The sequence below is a fragment of the Podarcis vaucheri genome (assembly GCF_965113315.1).
Source record: "Podarcis vaucheri genome assembly, chromosome: 14".
NCBI classification, from domain to species: domain Eukaryota; kingdom Metazoa; phylum Chordata; class Lepidosauria; order Squamata; family Lacertidae; genus Podarcis; species Podarcis vaucheri.
Window position 1 is genome coordinate 33,094,560 of NC_138752.1, and position 21,562 is coordinate 33,116,121.

General features: G+C 47.4%; 1 protein-coding gene across 1 annotated transcript; it reads right to left on the bottom strand.

Moving 5' to 3' along the window:
- Positions 1–5,675: 5,675 nt before the first annotated feature.
- TEKT4 (tektin 4) lies at positions 5,676–21,316 on the bottom strand. The gene is made up of 6 exons (XM_082199193.1): positions 19,520–21,316; positions 18,296–18,366; positions 12,743–12,886; positions 11,188–11,410; positions 9,389–9,543; positions 5,676–6,031 (listed from the first exon to the last, which is right to left on the bottom strand). Exons 1-6 carry the CDS (start codon positions 20,051–20,053, stop codon positions 5,815–5,817), a joined length of 1,344 nt encoding a protein of 447 aa, XP_082055319.1. The 5' UTR covers positions 20,054–21,316; the 3' UTR covers positions 5,676–5,814.
- Between the last annotated feature and the right edge of the window lie 246 nt (positions 21,317–21,562).

The window sequence follows — 21,562 nt, forward strand, 5'->3', positions numbered from 1 at the left end:
CACAGAGGCTCCTGATATACTTCAAAGCACACATAGGACTCCCAAGTCAGTGCTCTGCATACATTACCATCCCTTAGATCAGTCCTCGGCAACCCAATAGCAGTCACATGGGAGTGAAGAATGGTGGGAGAGGGACAATGCACACAAGTCCTGCATATAGGCACTTGGCTGGCCACTCTGAAGACAGAATGCTGGACTAGATGGTCCATTGGCCTGATTCAGCTGCAGGGCTCTTCTTAGGGTGTGTGTGTGTGTGTGTGTGTGTGTGTGTGTGTATTTTAGTCACTGTGTGCATTATCCCATAATCTTTGCGCCTTCATAACCCAGGAAATATAGTTGGGGGGGGGGGGAGAGACAGACCAATAGAGGTGGCTTTTTTAGCCATGGTTTTCTGCCATTTGCTGACAAATTCCTCATTGGTCAGGTGTTGGTACAAACCCTTCCCTAGATCAAACACTGAAATCCTGAGCCAATGTTTTAGGGCAGCCCGCCACGCTTTAGCTGAAATTGGGCATTCACCAGCTTCTAACAGAAGTATGGAGTTGGGGACACAGTTGGGTACCTGCAGCAAAGTGGCAAAGTTTTTATCAGTGGTTGCAAGAACCAATGATCCCTATATTCTGAACAAAATGCTTGTTTAACCTGGAGGTAGGCTGTATGAATTGTGTATTGCTTTGTAACGATTTGTTGGGTCTCTGGACCGTAATAAAGATTGTTGTTGTTGTATTTTAGTCATGGTTGGAAACCACCCTGGGATGCGATGATGGGTTGCCTGTAAATGATATATTTTATATACAGTGGTACCTCAGGTTACATACGCTTCAGGTTACAGACTCCGCTAACCCAGAAATAGTGCTTCAGGTTAAGAATTTTGCTGCAGGATGAGAACAGAAATCGTGCTTCGGCGGCGTGGTGGCAGCAGGACACCCCATTAGCTAAAGTGGTGCTTCAGGTTAAGTACAATTTCAGGTTAAGAACGAACCTCTGGAACGAATTAAGTACTTAACCCAAGGTACCACTGTACAGTGGTACCTCAGGTTAAGAACTTCATTCTGGAGTTCTGTTCTTAACCTGAAACTGTTCTTAACCTGAAGCACCACTTAAGCTATTGGGGCCTCCCGCTGCTGCTGCACAATTTCTGTTCTCATCCTGAAGCAAAGTTCTTAACCCGAGGTACTATTTCTGGGTTAGCGGAGTCTGTAACCTGAAGCGTCTGTAACCTGAAGCGTCTATAACCCGAGGTACCACTGTAAATGATTTGCCGAGGGGGGTGGGTTTAATGTTGTCACACAGCCCCCAGTGGAGGATTTGTAGTGCTGCATCGCAATCTCAGATTTGGATGAAGTCAGGTTTGCTTGGTGAGGGTGTGCGATGAGGAGCAAAGGAGAAGGCAGGTTTTTAAATGGCAGTTCCAAACAACAGCAGGGGTTTGAATAAAGCGGGGGTGGAGGGACACAGAGAAGCTGTGGGGGGATGGAGATTTGGGTGAAGTTTAAAGGGAGGAGCGGGGTAGGCAGGGTTGGTGAGCAATAGGAACAGGGACAGCAGCCCCTCGCGTCTCCTTATCTGATCGATAGTTACTTGTGTGTGCAGGTTTCAAATTTTGCTGAATTTCACATTCATGCACATTTCATTTCAGTTCTAGGGCACGAAAACAATGCAAGCCATGCAAACCAGACGCCATCCCATTATAGTCCCCTTTTATAAGCTCGTGTCTAGACTTGCATGCTTAGGTTTTGTCTCATTCTAGCTTTGTCCCCCCGTGGTCATGATAACAAGCTTCACTGTTTTCTATATAAGTGTGCCTTCTTGTCGCAGAATTGCAGAGTTGTTCTTTTTCTTTCACTTAATCTACTGGTGCAATATTGAGGGGAAATGATAAAATGCTGAAATTCCAGGAGTAGTGATGCACATAAATAACTGCGCAGCCTGAAGCGCTTGGAATCTTTACCAAAAAAAATGAGTCTGTTAACAAAAGATTATGGCACGAGACAATGGAAGGGCCTTCTGAATATTCAGAAGCAAGTTTTAAATTAGTAATTACTAAAGCACAGCAGTGTGAAATATGCAGCACCAGCCCCCTAGCAAATGCTCTCTGGAACAGAGCCATGCATTAGCCTCTTTCCTGACAGAGAGGGGTGGGTGCCAGGGCAGACTCCCCCTGGAAGAAAGCTCCATCAGGTAGGGGCCTCCACTAACTTGGCAACCTGTTCCATTTAGGCCACACCTGCGCTACCCATTTAAAGGACTATGACATCACCGTAACCAGTCACAGCTTTCCCCCAAAGAATTCTGGGAACTATAGTTTGCTAAGGATGCTGTAAGTTGCTAAGAGACCCTCCTAGAGCTACAGTTCCAATAACAACAACAATAATAATAATAATTCTATTATTTATACCCCGCCCATCTGGCTAAGTTTCCCCAGCCACTCTGGGCAGCTTCCAATTGAGTGTTAAAAACAATACAGCATTAAATATTAAAAACTTCCCTAAGCAGGGCTGCCTTCAGATGTCTTTTAAAGATAAGATAGCTACTTATTTCCTTCACATCTGAAGGGCGCTTTAACCATCAATCCCTCTTCCCAGGGAACTCTTGAGAATTGTAGTTCTGTGAGGGGGAATCAGGGTCTCTGAACAACTCCCAGCACCCTTAACAAATTACAGTTCCTGGGATTCTTTGAGGGAAGTGATATGACACAGCTTTAAATGTATGGTGCCGAAGGGGCCTCAGAGACAGGTGGCATCACAAGGACAAAAATACTGGAAGGCCTCAGATGATGACCTAGGCAAGCCTTCCCTGACCGAGTGCCTTCAAGATGAACCAAAATTTCCATCAGCCCCAGGACACTATGGCCACATGGTCTACTCTTGGCACATCTGTGTGGGTTTTGTATTCCAAACATCTGAAGGGCCCCATGTTGGCAAAGGCTGACCTAAGCAATCAGATGCTTCTATTTGGGAAATGTGTAATTACTAGGGATTTTAAAAGAGTGCTAATTGTACTTATTTCTCTGGGTGATGATTCACAGGTAGATATTGTTGAATGTCACACTTATCCATCATGGATCGTTAGAACTAAGGATCTACCCTGCAATTACTCCACATTATTTATTTTTTAAGGGAAAAAATACAACAAAGTTTCATAACTGCATAAATCTCCCAGCAGGCGACTCAGCAATTAAGCCTGATAATCGCCTTCAATGGCATTTCAGCATTTAACTGACGTTGCCTTCAGATCTCGCACTGAAAATGCAAGCGCTTCCACAGCAGCCCGGCTGGATGTTTCTATGGCATGGACCAGGACGACACAAAGGGATCGATACTTGCAAAGATGCTATTACAAGGTCTTTTAGAGCCTGTGAAAAGATCCAGAGCTCAGACAGTTCTGATCGGTTCTTTTTTCAGGCAGGCCTATTGCTATTAGTAGCTCATCGCCAACATTCAAACGATTCTGCGATTAACCATCTTTTGTCCAAAGATCAATCTCTCTCTAACACCCCCCACAACCCATCTCTCCTGCAAGCACCACATTCCGCTTCTCGATAATGCCTTGTTTACAAATATTTATCAAGCCTCATGCCTGAATTCAGCCTCAAAGAAAGATGGGAAGGCATGCTGTGTCCGGAAGCCGCCTTCGGGCTTCAGGGAGCGCTGAAGTCAGAACGCAGGAACGAACATAGAGAGCTGGATTAAACCATTGATCCACTGGCAGCAATGGCTCTCTAGGGTTTCAGACAGGGAGTCTGTGCGACTCTGCAGTGTGGTGTAGTGGTTAAGAGTGGTAGTCTCGTAATCTGGGGAACCGGGTTCGCGTCTCCGCTCCTCCACATGCAGCTGCTGGGTGACCTTGGGCCAGTCACACTTCTCTGAAGTCTCTCAGCCCCACTCACCTCACAGAGTGTTTGTTGTGGGCGAGGAAGGGAAAAGAGAATGTTAGCCGCTTTGAGGTTCCTTCGGGTAGTGATAAAGAGGGATATCAAATCCAAACTCTTCTTCTTCTTCTGCAGCAGGAGACCATGTGGTAGTGCCACTCAAGCCTGTGGAAAACTGTTGCCTGCCGATACATGCAAAGCAGATCAGGAAAAACAATACAGCTCTGAGGAGGGCAGGGCATCTTTGGCCTCATTAGAACAAAGCAGCGGCTTTTCTTGAGTAGGGCTGGGCGATATATCAACATATCGTCCACAGTGGCAGAGCATATGTCTGTGCTGCCCAGGGTGGGCATGCTCCCAAGGGGGGCGCACTACCAGGGGGCGGGGCGCAGAGGGTGCCCTCCCACGTGCCACAGTTCAGGGTAGGAGAGGGGCAAGGAAGCTGCTGCTCACTTTCCTCCTGCTCTCCGCAGCTGGGTCACACATGACCTGGCAAAGGAGCTGCTGCGGCTGGGTGCCCCTCGCCACGGCTGAGGAGGGCTGCTGTCTGCCGCCAGGTCAGAAGAGCTGCTGCCACTGGGCGCGAGGAGTGCCGCCCACTCGCCTGCCATTTCGTCACCCCCCTCAGTCATGACACCCGGGGCGGACCGCACCCACCACACCCCTTCCTGTTGGGAGACATTCTGCACAGAAACGTGTGTGTGTACCTTTAAGAAGTTTCTGGGTTAATTGGTTGCAGCTGGCCGTGGCTACAAAAGGAAAAAGCTGCATTTTGTACTCTGCCTGCAGGAATAACACCCACCAGAGTTTCTGTTTATTGTTTTGTAATAAAGTCTTCGTTTTAGTTTGGTTTTACACCTATGTCTCCTGGAGTCACAGTCTGTCCTCTGCCACCAGTTGAAAATCCCCCTCCACTACTTCCTACGCCTCTGATGGTCCAAAACCTGTTTGAAGTCCATATTGTGATACCGGTATCAGGTTTTGACCTGGCAATATATCATGAATCATGATGTGTGTTAGGGCTGGGCGATATATTATCCCCAACCCAGTTTCAAGTCCATCTCATGATACTGGTTTCGTAATTTTTGACCTGGCAGTATATTGCGAATCGTGGTGTGTGCGGTGCAGAAATCACAATGTGGTGAAAACCATGAAACCAGCCAATGCCCCATCCTTATTTCAGACATTACATCGGTATATTGTGATGTTTAGCTGGTGATATATCGCAGTGTTGAAAACCACAGGTATCGCCCGGCCCTCTTCCTGAGCTCTCCCTTTCTCCAGGCCCGAAACAGATAATGAGTCAATTGCTCCCAAAACAGGTCAGCCAGGGCCCTCTCAAAGGCATTCAATTCACTCAGGTCTTTGCTGCTCCAACTGCTTCAGGTTCTTTTGTGCTTCCTCCACAGAAAGGAGGACCAACACCCACTGGTTTTATGGCCACCGGGTCAGTTTGTGACCAAGGTGAGATGGGAACACCAGAACATACCGGTAATAGGAAGCTCCCTTATGACAAGTCAGACTTCTTGGTCCATCTAGCTCAGCATTGTCCACACTGATTGACAGCAGCTCCTCGGGGTCTCAGGCAGGCAGCTTCTCCTGCGTGGAAGTGCCAGAGACCAAAACTGGGACCTCCTGCATGCAAACAGATACTCTACCCTTCTCTTAAGGACGTGGCAGCTTGCACTCTTTGCCACAACACCGTGTTTTGAGGACACCACCACCCCTCCCCACGTTGGTGTCTATAAACCACCAAGTCTCCCAGATAAAAGGCTCCAGTCTCCAGGAGACAGCAGACAACAACTCCTGGCAAAATGTCTTCATTTTATTTCAACACAAACCAAAAACTGGGGGAGGGGAAGAGAAGTTCACATTCCTATGCAACTGAATTTCTCGTCAGTCGAAGCAAGTGGGTCACTCTCCTCTACCGGAGGCAGCAATGGCTACTGATAGCCTGCTAGTCTAAGGATGGTAGGGTATCGCGATCGATGGGCCATGCATTTCTGCCTGTCAATAAAGATGCTGTTGGCCTTCACGGCAATCTCCTTCTCGAGATTCATCCGAGAGTCTTCGAGGTTGCGCAGTGCCTGCTCTGACTCCAGAAGCTTCTTCTTGAGAGCCTCAATGGATGCTGTCAGTTCTTCGATTTCGCTGACCAGCCTGGATAGTGGGAAACAGAGCAACGGATGTCAGAGGGGCAGCGTTTAATTTTCTTTTAAAGAAAAAAAGGTTGGGCTGGGGGAGCGGGTGGTCCAGCCTGCCTAGAAAACCACACCATCCAACATTTATTTCACAAAATTATATGCTGCTTGACTGTCATAAAACCTTGATGCAGTTTTCAGAAAGAGTAAAACAAAAAAATTACAGTGAAGGCATCTGTCCACAGGCAGGGAGTTCCAAAGTGAAGATGCTGCCAGACTAAAAAAATAAAAAAAATTCCTACAAGTGCAGAATGAGTATTATGTGGTGCTTGTAACAGTGTCAGTTTCACAGATTGAAGCAGCTAAGTGGGCATATATGTGGATAACGCAATCTCTCTTTTTCTTTTCTTTTTTCCAGATCTGTTAATAATACTTCTCTCTCTCTCTCTCTCTCTCTCTCTCTCTATATATATATATATATATATATATATATTCACTTTTACACATCAAACAAAAAAACAAAACAATTATCCATCACCACAAAGAGAAAGGGGGGGGGAGGAAAGAAAACTTGATACATCAACAAATATTCTCCTAATATTGAAATAATAATCGTCTTTTTCTGTCGACCAGACTTCCCGTTTACTCCCCACCTCAAATTCTCATTGTTTATACACTGCCACAAGTTCTATTAAAGTTTGATCATCTTTGATCTGTCTTATCTTTTACATCATACTTAAGACTACTGCTGAAATTATTCGAAGGCTGCAACTGACCTTAAACTACAATTGTTATTTTTCAAATAAGTTTTAAAGACTTCCCATCTTGAAGTAGATACCTGTTTTGGTATGTTTCTTATTTTCTCTGACAAGCTATCTAGTTCCGCATATTCGGCCAATTTTTGAATCCATTCTGATCTCGACGGAACTTTATCACTCTTCCAATTTGTCACACTCTCACAGGTAAAGTGGCCCCAAGTTGTTAAGGGCTTTATATAGCAATAACAACAACTTGGACAGATAGTAAATGTCTGTCTCTATGCTAACGGGGTCTCACTCCTGTCAGCAATTGTGCCGCAGCATTCTAGGCTAGCAATAGTTTCTGGATCAAGCGCAAGGGACACCCCACATAAAAGTGCATTGGAGTAATCCAATCTCACATGAAAGAGGAATCCTCTTCATCCAAAGCAGGAGTTTCAGATCTAGACTGGTCAGCAGTTCTCCTTGCCTTCATTTGCATTTGCCTCTGGACTAAAACCAGGCTATATCGTTTATGGCTCATACAAAATCAATTTTGTAATACGGGGAATGAGAATTGCAAGCCATTTTTACATGTCTAGCGAACATCTTCTAAGGCGGAGGCCTATCTCTCCTTGGAGCCCGTTTCTAATTTAGAAGACCAGCAGGTGAAAAGGCATCAAGCAATTTCAGCCTTTTCTTCTCCCTTTTTTCCCCTCTCGCGTGTTTGTTTTGTACAAACATGTTGGTGACGGGAGACGTACAGTGTTGACAGTCCCCCTTCCCCACCATCAAACATGTTTGCAAGGTGATAAATGCCCACTTTGTTACCTCTGCACTCAAGAGTTGTAGATAACCTTTCTGCTGTAATGACAGGCCGCAATTAGAAGCACTGGGGTGAAAAGATAGTGTATGTGTGTAGGTTTTTAAAGGATGTATTAGTAATATGTTGCAACTTGGAATCAATCTGTTCTGTACAATCCTGTACCATAAGTACAGTGTACAGTCTGTCACCTCGTCCCTCGAGTACCTTTCTGCAAGTGAGTCTGCTAACCAGAACTTAAGAGGAACTGTTAGAATTCTGTCTCACTCACACAAAACTACCACAAAGCACTTGTCTGAACACAGAGATAGGCCCATGCAGATCAGTTTCCTGGTAGCATCTATGCTGCTTATATAACCAGGTGTAGTGTGTGTGTGTATCAAAGACCTGTTACTATTTCTTCAGCAGGGTCCCAACAAGGTCCCCGTCTCCAGTATCCTAGAAGCACTCAAGCAGCATGAAAGGGGAGCTTCCTCATCCCCAAGAAGATGACTTTCTTCCCTTTGTGCTGACAAGAGCCAATCAGAGTAAAGGAGGTGAGTCAGCCTCTGAGCATTGGCTCCTAGGGTCCTTCTGGAGAAGATGCGCAGGAAGAACACCAAAGAGTTTTTATTCTGTAGGCTCCAAAGCTAAGTGTTTAAGAACACTGGCTCCAGTTTCAAGGGACTGGTGTGCAGGTTCTGTTACGTACAATGGAACTTCAAGGAAAATTAAGTCATTCCAAAAGGATGTATTGGAGCACTCCGAATCATTTGCCCACGTATAGGCACAGAAACTAGTAGATGTAGCTGAAGGGCAACACATGGAGATCTGAATAGAACATTGCAATGCCTTCCAAGTTCTTACCATTCTATATTTTTAATATTAATGTGAATTCTTAGAAGGGGCTGTGAGGATGAGTGGCTGCGATGATCATGAAGGGATCCCGTATTCTTAATTTGCCGCTACATCATTCAATGTAACATCTGAATCAAGCTGGATAGTGAGTGGCCCATCCTTGGACCTGATCTTCTTGGGCAGTTTGAGAGCCAAACTGCGCATCACTTTAGAGTTCCCCGATCAGATCTGCTGGTGCATTTTGTTCCATCAAACGACACCCAAAGGAGGCCATGGTTTGATTTAAGGTAGAGCGGCCATACATTACAGGGATTTCAAAGGTGGAATTGATATCCAGGGAGGATTTCTGAAAGGCGGTGCTTTTGGTGTTTTTGTAATAAATTTTAAAAACTCAAAAAAATGGGGTCACCCCACTCCGCAACTCCAACCCAGTCCTCCCCCTTCAGAGCTGCTATCCATCATGGCTGGCCAGCAAAGAAAAAGTGCTTGAAATGAAATCGAATGAATCTGTTTCTGGCCTCTTTATTATTTTTACCCATAATCCCATTCTGCCTTATATCCACAATAACCTATGAATTATTTTAAACCTATCAGCATATTTTATGAAAAATAGTCAAAATATGTGTTAAGTGTATTTTCTCTCCAAAAGAAGTGTTTTAAATGGGCTTCACACACACCCTTTGATGTATATTTAAAGTCATTTTTCCAGAATTCGTGTTTAAATGCGTATTTTCTCTGAAAATAGGACTTAAAATTCATATCTCTCCCATATACGCATTTTTCTTGCAAAAAGGAATATTTAAGTTGCTGAGAATCATGTTACCACCTTCAGAGAAGTGCAAGATCTGCTGGGTAATTCTATTCCAACGTGCACATTAGGTTAGTGAAAATTAGGTTATTTCACAGGAAAAACTAGCACAGATTTTTTTAAAAAAAAAATCCCTCAAACCCCCCACCCCCAGGCTGGAACAACACTTACCTAAACTGGGCAGCATCTCTGCAGAGATCCACATTGGGCCTGAATGAACGGTCATAGAGCCTCGTCTGAGCTACCTTGAGTGGAGTTTCCTTGTCTTTAATAGCTTGCTTGAGAGCTTCAATGTTGTGCTCTTGATCGCCAATTTCCTTAAGAGTCTGTTTTAAAATAATTAAAATAAATAAAAATAATTTTTTTTTATTTTATACACCACCCATCTGGCTGCGTTTCCCCAGCCACCCCTGGCGGCTTCCAGCACATATGTAGAAAGGGGAGGGGGACACTTTGAGGCATATTTAGATTCCAAGTCTTTTATACACAAAGTACCATATTTTTCCGTGTATAACACGCCCCCGTGTATAAGACGACCCCTATTTTTTTGGGACTCCAAATTAAGGAAATGGGGGGGGGATTGACAAGAGTTCTTGAGCTTTTTTGGGGTGGGGTTGCAGACAATCGCTCACCCGTCTGACTGCCGCTGCCAATCGCACGCTGAAGCCGCTATTGGTATGCCCGCTCATCGCCAGCAGCCGTAAATCGCCCCAAAAATTGCCGCCACAGCAGCCAATCACCAACAGGCCACCAATCACCCGCCCAAACACCGCTGACAATCTCCTGCTCGTGACGGGCACCAATCGCCCAACCCCCCTCTGCACTATCTGTGTATAAGACAACCCCCTTGTCTTAAACACAGAGAAGTACAGTAAATCAGCTTGGAGTATCCTGTTATGCAAAGGGTGGTGTTGGTGACAAGTCAATGCTGGAGACAGAGTCAACGCTTCAATTAGAGAGGCTGTTCTGAAAACAAGGAGGATACCACAACCCTTCAAATGGAAACTAATTTGCAGGTGTAAAGTGCACTGGCTGTAGCTTTGTCAGCGGCCTGGTTCTCACCTAACACTAAACCACAGGTTGCCAACATCCCCACTACCGCCTCCTATGATGCCCACTGGGGACCCCACCTCCCAGGAGAAATTTTGCTCAACTTGCCCAAACACTTATTTTCTTCCCTCCAATCTCCTGTGTTTCTCCTCATTTGAATCTCTCTTGAGGTGAATGCTGGATGGAGAGCAGGGGGGCAAGTCAACTCTACCGTAGAACAATATGCTCATGGCCGGAGAGCATGACAAAGGAGGGGTGGAGCAATAAATATCAATTTTACCTTTGTACAGTAGGCTAGTTTCCACACACACACACACACACACACACACTCCATCCTCCATCAAAGCAAGCAAGGGGCATTATGGGAGTTCAACGACACACATTCCAGCCAAGCAAAAACACTCAGGGAGGATGTGAAGCAGGCCTAGGGACAGTTCTACGGGCCACACTGAGGCCTTAAGTTTCCTAGCCCTGCTTTATGGCATGTCTGGACTAGTGTCAAGGGCCGGCCTAGTCAGGTATCTGTCAAGTTGCCACTGTCAATGTCATACCCTCCAACAAGTTGAGTCCCGAAACCGGAACATGCGTCTTCCTGTCTGTTCTCCCATGAGAGATCACAGAGCCTAAAAGGACACACTTTTTCTAGGACTCAAAAACTCGTGTTCTTGACACAAGATCGGGGGGCGCTAAATCGTGTGAGATCATGGCAGCCAAAATGGCTGTGCTCTCACAGGGGGAAATGGGATGTCCTCGTTTTTTCCCGGGACACTTGTAGGGTATGTCTCCCCCTGAAGAAGTAGATTCACTGAGGGAAGCTGCCTTGCTCAAGCAACCCCCCCCCCAAACCCAGTGCTGATATTTGGAGTGGACCAATCCAGGAAGCTTCTCCCGCTCTGGGCCATAGCAAGGGGGCCACGTACTTTCTTCAGGTGGTGCTCCAGTTTGTGCTTGGCATCCTCCAGCACCTCCAACTGCTGGGCGAAGGCGTCGTTCACCCGGTTGCACTGCATGCGGAGGTCCTCAGCTATGTCGCGGAGGATGTTGTCGATCAGGGCACGGAGATTGATGGACGCCAGCTTCTCTCGCTCGGCCCGGTAGATGTTGTCGTGGCTGTGCTTGGCCCACGTCTCGGGCGTGGAAGCACTGTGGCATGGGCCCCGGGGAGGAGCGGCGAGGGCAGGAGGAGATGGGAAACAAAACGGTGAGCGTCACAACGTTCGCCATCTCCAAGCGGGGCTAGGGGATGTTTTGTCAGACTGAGGGCCATGTTCTTTTCTTGTGGGGAGCGGGAATGCCACATGGCAGTGGTGGGCAGGGCCCAAAGCAAACGTGAGCAGAGGAAATGATGCAAACATTGCTTATGTATAGTAGGCTAGCTTCTACACAGATGGAAACACTGCTGTCTCTCCTCAGGTATCCTCAAGGTTCAAGGACACATTCCAGCCTGGCAAAAATCAAGGAGGCCTGAGGAGATTTCCAAGGGCCAGACAGAGAAGTTCAGAGGGTGGCATTTGGGCCCCACTCCTGGACTGCAAGTAAAAGATAAAAAAGTTAAAGGATCCCTGGACAGTTAAGTCCAGTCAAAGGTGACTATGGGGTTGTGGCACTCATCTCACTTTCAGGCCGAGGGAGCTGGTGTTTGTCCACAGACAGCTTTCTGGGTCATGTGGTCAGCAGGACTAAACCGCTTCTGGAGCAATGGAACACCGTGATGGAAGCCAGAGCACACGGAAATGCCATTTACCTTCCCGCCACAGCGGTACCTATTTATCTACTTGCACTGACATGCTTTCGAACTGCTAGGTTGGCAGGAGCTGGGACGGAGCAATGGGAGTTCACAGGGATTTGAACCACCAACCTTCCGATCAGCAAGTCCAAGAGGCTCAGTGGTTTAGACCACAGCGCCACCTGCGTCCCATCTTTGGGACTGCATCTATCTGGACTGCATCTATGGGGCATTCACATTTAAGAGACTGTGTATGGTTCTGCTCACCTCATCATGGATGGGGACGATGTGTTGGGTAAATTGTTGGACTTTGGGGAGACCCAGGTTCGAATCTCTACTCAAGCTGTGAAGGTCACTGAGCAGCCTTCATCCTGTAGAGGTTAGTCCATTGGGATGAGTGGGCCCAGCAACCTCAGCCTGCCTTTAGCCTGCCCCGCCCCCACCTTTCTTACTTGCAACCAGTTCAGTGGGGCAGCCCTCCCTATCAGCTTCCTCTATAGCTTCAATTCTGCCTTTGTACAACTCAGCAGAGGGGATAGTTACAAAACAAGAATTAGTTGGCTCTGCCTGTCATCAGCTTTGGCGCCACCTGCTGTTGGTCTCCTGGCCTTCCCTCCTACCAGTGGGCTCCAGCGGCTACTGCAAGTACCTCTCAACTATACAAATGGTGACACCTAAGGGTGGATACAATGGATTCCTTACTCTGTGCCGCCTTCCTTCCCAGGTGTAGGTGATCCAGAGGTTCTCACCTGTCCTCAAACCTTGATGTGCTTGGATGGAACTGGATGTTCGTGCTCTGGTTATTGTACCTCCCACATTTCTCGTCAATGTTGTAAGTTTCAACTTTGTCAGACCAGTCCATTTCACAGATCTCCTTGTGATCTCGATTTAATCTGCAGAATCAAACACCGCAAAAACCTCAGAACGGAGGGGGGCCTTGAAAGCACACCCCTTCCACACCATTCACCTTTGTTTTGTGGGCAAAATGCAACCTACACACCCAATTTTAGTCAGCCTAAGAAAACCTTGTGAAGCTCAGTTTCTCAGAGATTTGTGTTTCAGAGAGCAGCCCATCTAAATAGGTACTGAATGCCTAACAGCAGCCTTGCCCAGCCTAGCATCCCTCCAGATGTTTCGGACTACAAATCCCATCAGCCCCATACAGTGCTGCCGTGTTTAGGGTTACAACTCCCATCAGCACCAGCCAGCATGGCTGAGCTTCCAGAATTGTATTCCCATACCCTCCAATAACAGACCCAGAATTACGAAAGCCAATCCCATAGCTTTGATCCCCTGCCAGCGCCTCCAAGCTCAGGGAGGCGAATGAACCGGCCCTTGTCCAAAGTGGCAGTGGCAGATGCGAGGGAGCATCTCGTTGTCTCTCCATGGCTGCTGCTGCCACCCTCCTCCCTTGGGCAGCTTGTAGTGGTTGCTGGAGAGAGGGCAAGGAGGAGCAGACGCTGCTGCCAGCAAGGCCCAGACCCACAGAACCAACCTAGGTAGAAAGAAAGGTGGAGCAGAGTGCAAGGAGTCTTGAGATATATATATATATATATATATATATATATATATATATATATATATATATATATATATAAACTTTGTGCATCCGCATTTAATCTTGCCCCTTTCTAAAATTTATTTCTTGGTGTGTGTTCTTCTTTTTGCAATTCTACCAAAGAATAAAATAAGATGAAATGGAGATGAAAATGTTTTCTCAGGATGGTGGATGACATATGTGCTGTGTCCCATTTGTGTTGCGTGCTGGTGGCCCTCACCCATCTTCTGATAGGAAATGCTCAGAGGAGGAACACAATATGGAGGAGTTTGGATTTGATATCCCGCTTTATCACTCCCCTTCAGGAGTCTCAAAGCGGCTAACAGTCTCCTTTCCCTTCCTCCACCACAACAAACACTCTGTGAGGTGAGTGGGGCTGAGAGACTTCAGAGAAGTGAGTCTAGCCCAAGGTCACCCAGCAGCTGCATGTGGAGGAGCAGGGAATTGAACCCGGTTCACCAGATTATGAGTCCACTGCTCTTAACCACTACACCACACTAGCTGGTCAGTTGGGGAAGGAGTAAGAAATGCCCTTATTTTCATCCAAGGAATGTTGGAAGGGATGTATTCCCCAAGATATCTGCAGGACACAAGAATGGAGAAGGTTACCTAACAGCGAGAAAATGTTGGAGAGCCCTGAGAATTGCCTTCATACATACAGTACCTTATTTCAGGAGCACATGGTTTGACACCAGTTCTAGGAAAAACCCTTCCATTTAGATCCCCATGGGGAAAGTTGCTATTCACAGATAGATTTCACTGTTGGATTCGAATCCCAGTGAATATTCAAAAAAGGCCCTTTCCTTCCATCTCTCCATATGACACCTGGTGGCAGTTCCAACCCAGAATGTACAAGCCATCAGCCTTAACATTACGTTATGCAATACTGAGAACATTTCAGACTGAAATGCTCATCCAAGAGCAAAATCCATCCTTGACACACGCTCAAGTGAGTGCAATTAAAATTAGAACATAATTTGAGAAAAGCAAATCAAGTAATTCAGGGAACACATCAAGATCTCACTTTATATAAAAATTAGAGACAGTCATATTTGCCAAGAATGTTAGAAATGTTTAAAAAAAGTGTCTGGGAAAAGCCAGCCAGGCAGGTGCAAAATGAGGCAGAGTTATTTTATTCTGCCGACAAGGGGAACCTGTGACCCTCCTGGTGGTTAGACTACATCTCCCATCATCCCCAGCCATTGGCCAGGCTAGCTGAGCTGAAGGGAGCTGTAGTCCAACAACATCAGGAGGGCCAAAGGTTCCCTGCAGACTTATTTGCAAGGCAAATCCATACATTTGTGCTATGGGACAATGGCGTTCCTCAGTTGCTTCCTCCTCTTCCAGCCAGGCCTGCTCCTGCGCAACCTCTGCCTGCAGTTCAACAAGCTCCTGGGTGGTCAGCTCGTGGTCGTGTTACTCCACCAGCTCGCTGATGTCCTCCTCTGTGACCTCCAGGCCCATGGTCCTCCCCAAGGCAACAATGTCCTGCACCACTGTTGACTCTGGTGCATCAGAGTCACTTGGTGCCACACAGTCCGGCCACAGGATGCGCCAAGCGCAATTCAAATTTCTCTGGCTGATCCCGTTCCAGGCCGTGGTGATCATCTTCAAGCAGGTGACGATGTCGAAGTGGTCCTTCCAGAATTCCCGCAGGGTGATGGTGGTGCAGTCAGTCACCTCGAAGCATCGCCTGAAAAGCTCCTTGGTGTAGAGTTTTTTGAAATTGGCGATGACCTGCTGATCCATCGGCTGGAGCAGTGGCGTGGTGTTAGGTGGCAGGAACATGATGTTGATGAAGCTGAACTCCTCCAACAAGTCCACCTCAAGGCCTTTAGGATGAGCAGGAATATTGTCCATCAGAAGCAAAGCCTTCAGCGGCAGGTCGTTGTCCAGCAGGTACTGTTTGACAGCAGGGCCAAAAGCAAGATTGACCCAGTCCACAAACAGCACACGTGCGACCCAAGCCTTGCTGTTGGATCACCACATGACACTCAACCGCTCCTTGTCGACCTTGTGTTTCTTGAAGGCCCGTGGGTTCTCCAAGTGGTACACCAGCAGGGTCTTGATCTTCAGGTTGCCACTTGCGTTGGCACAGAAGAGCAGGGTCAGACGGTCCTTCATGGGCTTGTGGCCAGGCAACTTGGCCTCCTCCTGTGTGATGAAAGTCCTTTTGGGCATCCTCTTCCAAAACAGCCCGGTCTCGTCGCAGTTGAAGGCCTGCTGTGGAACGTAGCCCTCCGTCTTCACAACCTCCAGGAACTCCACTGCAAAGTCTTCAGCCGCAGGGACATCAGAACTGGCAGCCTCTCCATGCCTGACCACGCTGTGGATTCCAGATCTTGCCTTGAACCGGTCAAACCAGCCTCTGCTTGCCTTGAAGACTTCTGGCTCGCCTGAGGTTCCTGGCTGTTCCCGGATGAGGTCTGCGTGCAAGGCCTTGGCCTTCTCACAAATGACGGCCTCAGTCACTGTGTCCCCTGCACGCTGCTTCTCTTCTATCCAGATGAGGAGCAACTTCTCAACCTCCTCCAGAACAGCTGGTGGCTCTTCACGATCCTGGTGACTCCCTTGGCTGTATCAGTCGCAAGGATCTTCTCCCTCATCTTCAGGATGGTCCCGATGGTCGATGGGTTCCTGCCGTACTCCCTGGCGAGGTCCGTCACATGCATTCCACCGTCGTGCTTCCAGATGATCTCCTTCTTCATTTCCAGCGTCACCTTCTCCTTCTTCCTCTCGCCGGCCTCTGCAGCAGCAGCAGTCTTCTTGGGTCCCATGGCAGCATAGCTCTTACCTTTGTAAACTCAGAAAAAGAAAAAGAAAAAATCAGCAATTCAAACCCAGAACCAAGTCCTTGAATTCCAAACACCCAACCCAAAATCCAAAAACCCCCAAAAAAGTTTTAAAAGTTTAACTTACGAAATGGCTGCAAATTACCAAAGTCTTCAAAATCCTCAAATGGCTGCAAAAGAAGTTTTGGAAAAGCTTTAAAAATCACCAAAGTCTTCAAAAACCTCAACTGTTCCCCCAGCCAGCCACCCAGCACACAGAAATTGCAAATCCCTCCCCAACTGTTCCCCCAGCCCCTCCCCAACTGTTGCAAACCCTTTCCCAACTGTTCCCCCAGCCACCCAGCACACAGAAATTCAAACCCAGAATTTTTTTTCAAAAAAAGCAACATGTCCCAATGGTCACAGAAAACCATAAAAATGCAGAAAAAAACCACACAAGCTCCCAGATTCTTGCAAACCTCTCCCCAACACCAAGTCCTTGAATTCTAAACACCCCAACCCAAAATCCAAAAACCCTCAAAAAAGTTTTAAAAGTTTAACTTACCAAACAGCTGCAAAAGAAGTTTTGGAAAAGCTTCAAAAATTCAGCAAACTCTTTAAAAAGCTCAAAAAGGCCACCACACCGCGTGCAATGCACCTCTTCAAGCAATGCACCCTGGGTATTAACGGTTTTACGAAAAAGGAAACAAACTTGCAAGACGTTTTCGTCTTGCGAAGCAAGCCCATAGGGAAATTCGTCTTGCGAAGCAACTCGAAAACGAAAAACTCTTTCGTCTTGCGAGTTTTTCGTCTTGTGAGGCGTTCGTCTTGCGGGGCACCACTGTATATATTTTACTGTAGTGTGAGAGGGACACAGGCTCTGCCGTGGATGTTACAAGCAAGCGTGGGGGACAGGAAGTTTCAATCATGGATGATATTCTTCCCCGAAACCATCCCTTTCCATATTATCCAAAGCAGTTCTGCAGCTTGCCTGTGTGTTCTCTTGTTTCTTAGTTCATAGTGCCATCTGGTGGCAACTATAAGAACACATTTTCCCTGTAAAAAGATATACAGTGTTTATTATAAAGGAAATCGAACATTAGGATGGAGCTAGTTTTGGCTCAGTTTGGTAGCCAACCAACTATGCTCTTACCATGAACTTATCCACAGCTCCAGAAGGAGGGGGACAAGGTCTTATGGCATTACACCTAGCTGAAGACCCCGGGGATGTAGGAACACAGCCAGCTCAGAAGGAACTGGGCTTTGTACACTTGATACCAGCATCCCTTAATTGTGAAATACCCCAGTATTTCACAGGCAGCCAAGGGGGATATGTACTCTGCACAACAGCCAGGCAGCTGCATTCTGCAACAGCTACAGCTACCAGGCTGCTTCCAAGGGCAGCTCCATGAAGACTAGATTGAAGCAGTCCAGACAGGAGGTTATTCATGCATGAATCCCTGAGGCAAGTCTACTGTGGTCCACTAAAAAGTCTCATGATGCAACGAACCATTAATCTCCTAGGACTCTGGTAACACGCAGATAGATTTGTCTTGTTATTATCATTGTTTTATCATCACAATCACAACCATTTGCAAAGCAGTTTGCACACTTATTAGTTAATTAGTTCAATTCTACGCCCACCTTGCTTCTATCATGAATTGAAAGATGGTGTGTGTGTGTGTGTGTGTGTGTGTGTGTGTGTGTGTCTGTCTGTCTGTCATTTGGTCTCCCATCTAGACAGTGACCAGACTCAGAACTGCTTAGCTTCAGAATGCTGGCTGGACTGTGCACCACCAGGCTCTGCATAGGGGCACATGATACCAAAGTTACAAGACATCAGTTCACACATACCACCCTCTGCAGAGCACAATGCTTTGATTTTCCTCCCGATTGATCGCATGTTACACCAGGACTAGGTTCAAGAGTTAGTTAGAACACCAGCAACCCGCAACAGTGGAAAGGGATCTTACTGTATCTGGTTAATAGCTTGCTTCAGAGTTCGTTTCAGTAGCTCCTGGATGTTTCTGATGAGCTCAGCTTCCTAGATAAAAGCAGTAGAGAGATTAGCTGCTGGCTGGGGCTGCTGGGAGTTGTAGTCCAAATCATCTGGAAGGCAACAGGTTGGGGGAGGCTGTCTTATAGGAACTGCCCAATCTTCTTCTCTGGGTGCCCCAAACTTCCAAAGGTTATGCAATAGCCATTCCAGTTTGGGCCTTCAGTGCCCTCCTCCCAACCAGGCATCAACGTGAGTGTCTTTTAGATATCATATTAAGGCTATTATATTCTCCAAAGCTGAACTGTGCTTCTTCTATTTCTCACTTGTTTTGTATGGAAAAATAAGGTGCATTCAGCCACAGGAAATAATTGCATTAGTTTTCCTGATTATAACACTAGCCCTTCCGTCCCATTTCCTAATGTTCCTTCCACACTGCAGTGACGGGTGTGTGATGGAACTGTGGCTTTTTGACCAATATGCCAGCATTTTGCGCCAAATTTCATTCACACCAGTGGGAGAAGTGTGGCACAATAAATGTCATTGACAAGATTGCTGCTCATGCCTCCATCTCTACCTGCCCCCCAGAGGACAAAAGCACTTCAGGAGTGGCAACAGGGCCTGCCCTAAACCACAACCCTTGTGACATGCCCCCCCCCAAGCCCTGGACCAACCTGGCAGTGGGCCAGGTAACATGCGGATCTGGGAATGGGGGGGGGTCACTTCACTTCCGGACACAGTGCTTCCCATAGACAAGTTTTAAATGATTGCAAATATACACGATGGTCTCTATTTGACTGGCAGCATCTCTCTAGGGTTTCAGGCAGGGAATCCCTCCCAGCCTCACCTGGAGATGCCAAGGACTGAATCTGGGACTTTTTAAAGCTTTGGCTGCTTCCTGTTAGGGACATGGGATATATAACCTTACATCGAGTCAGACCATCAGTCCATCTAGCTTAGTGTTGTTTCCACTGACTGGTAGCCGTTCTCCAGGGGTTCAAACAGGAAGCCTACCTTTTTGAAGATGCAAAGCAGGTGCTCTTCAGCTGAGCTGTGATGCTTCCCCAAAAGAAATGAGGCCGCAACAACATTGCCCCTTGAGAGCCAGTGTGGTGTAGTGCTTAGAGTGATCACAGGGACCAGATCAGGGGGAAGCGGTCCTTCATTTCCTGAGCCCAGAATGAATAAGGAAATAACCTACCTTGAGCAACTCCACCTCCACCTGGTCCCTCACCAGATCAGGAGGCTGCCGGCGCTCACGGCACTGCAGGTTGTCTGTGGCGATGCTGTACGGGATCTCAGTAGCGTCGAGGGCCCTCTCCAGGCGCAGCTTCTGGGCTGCCAGCAGGTTCGTCTCCTCCGTGAGGTCCTCAATCTCCCTCTGGAGCTCTGACTTCCAGAAGTGGATGTCCTGGAGGCGTTCGCCTACCTTAACGGTGGAGTCCTCCTGGGTGCGCTGGGCCAGCTCCGCCGTGAAGGCGGCCACGTTCTGGGACTCGAGACGGACTCGCTCGGAGTGGTCGCGGTCAGCAAAGGCCTCATGGTACCGGGCGTAGTTGTGCTGGTGCCATTCCTCAGGCAGGTACTTGGCCGTGCGGAAGCCAGCAGTGGCCAAACCACTGGAGGAATCGGGGCCAGTGTTCAGCGCTGGCTCGTAGACCTTCATGGGCAGCTCGCAAACAGGGATGGTCTGAGGAGCCGGCTCCTTGGTCAGGAGGATACCAGGGTGAGACATGGTGCCAGTAGCTCTTCAGGCCTACCACGGGTCCAAGAGAATGCCACAAAGAGGATTCCCCCAGCCAGGAAAGTCCCCAGGCTCACTGGGGATGCTCACCTACTACGAGAAAACTGCAAAGCCTTGCTGAGGCTCCGTGTTGTCCTGTTGCCCCTGGTGACGCCTGAAGCCAATGAGCCACGTGGGGAATGTTCCATTAGGCCTGACACGGCCTCTTGTCGCCTAGGGAGACTGCAGCGAGCCAATGGGGTGACAGGGCTGGGAATATCATTTGCAAAAGGAAGGATTCTGGAGCTGAGCCCCCAGTGCACTAATCAATGTGGCTACAAATTGCCCTGTTAGTAAAATCAAAAATATAGCAGCATCATAATCATTTCAGCTTTGTTTTTCCTTGTGCTGCAATTACAATGGGGCTTCCCACTGTTGTCCTCAATTGCTTTGCAATTGTTTTAGTCAATTTTTTGTTATTGCTTAATTACATCTTACAAAACCCTCCCCTGGAATTAATTTTAATCAAAGGGCAGTATTTTAAAAAATAGATCTCGTCTCAAGGCTCTGAACTCACAGGAGATCTTAGGCAAGCAGTGGGGAAACTTTCTCAACCTAGACCCTTCTGAGGGGCACGTGTCAGTGGCAAAAAAAAAGTGAAGCATCGGCTCATAGAATCAGAGCTGGACATCAAGTGGGCAGCAGCTGTAGCACATGATGAAACTGAGGTGGGGAAAACAAAGCTGCCATAGTTTATGGCTGTCTCAGGGCCTAGAAACATCAAGCCCAGAGTCAGATGTGTTCCTCCAGGCCCCTTTATCTGTCTCCTGGGAGGTATAGGCCACATCCCTCATGGCTTTGCCTGGCTGCACTATGCCACTGAAATGTAAGGAAACCCTTGCTTGCATGCATCGAATGAGTTGCCCCCATTTTTAGCTCCAGCCACCCCCTCCACTGCCATGTGGCTCCCACCACAAGGGAATGTGGATTTGGGGCTGGAAAGGGCCCCCCAACTCTATTGTAGTGTAACTGATGGAGGCACCTCTGTCCGTTTCCACTGCTGTCACTTGAAAAGTACATGAATTTACAAAACGTGTGCCAATTATCTGTACAGGATCCTAGTCAACCCATAAAATTGGATTTATTGTTTGGGGGGTGGGGAGAGGACATTTGAAAGAGAAAATTCATCAAGTCCGATAGGGAGAACAACCTAAGCATCAAATGTCACTAAATCCAATATTGAACAACTTTCAAAAACAGACACATCCATTAAATTGGAAACTTAGTTACAGTGGTGCCCCGCAAGACGAATGCCTCGCAAGACAAAAAAACTCGCTAGACGAAAGGGTTTTGCGGTTTTTGAGCTGCTTCGCAAGACGAATTTCCCTATGGGCTTGCTTCGCAAGACGAAAACATCTTGTGTTTTTTGCAAGTTTGTTTCCTTTTTCTTAACACCGTTAATACAGTTGCGACTTGACTTCAAGGAGCAACTCATAGAATGCGGTGTGGTAGCCTTTTTTG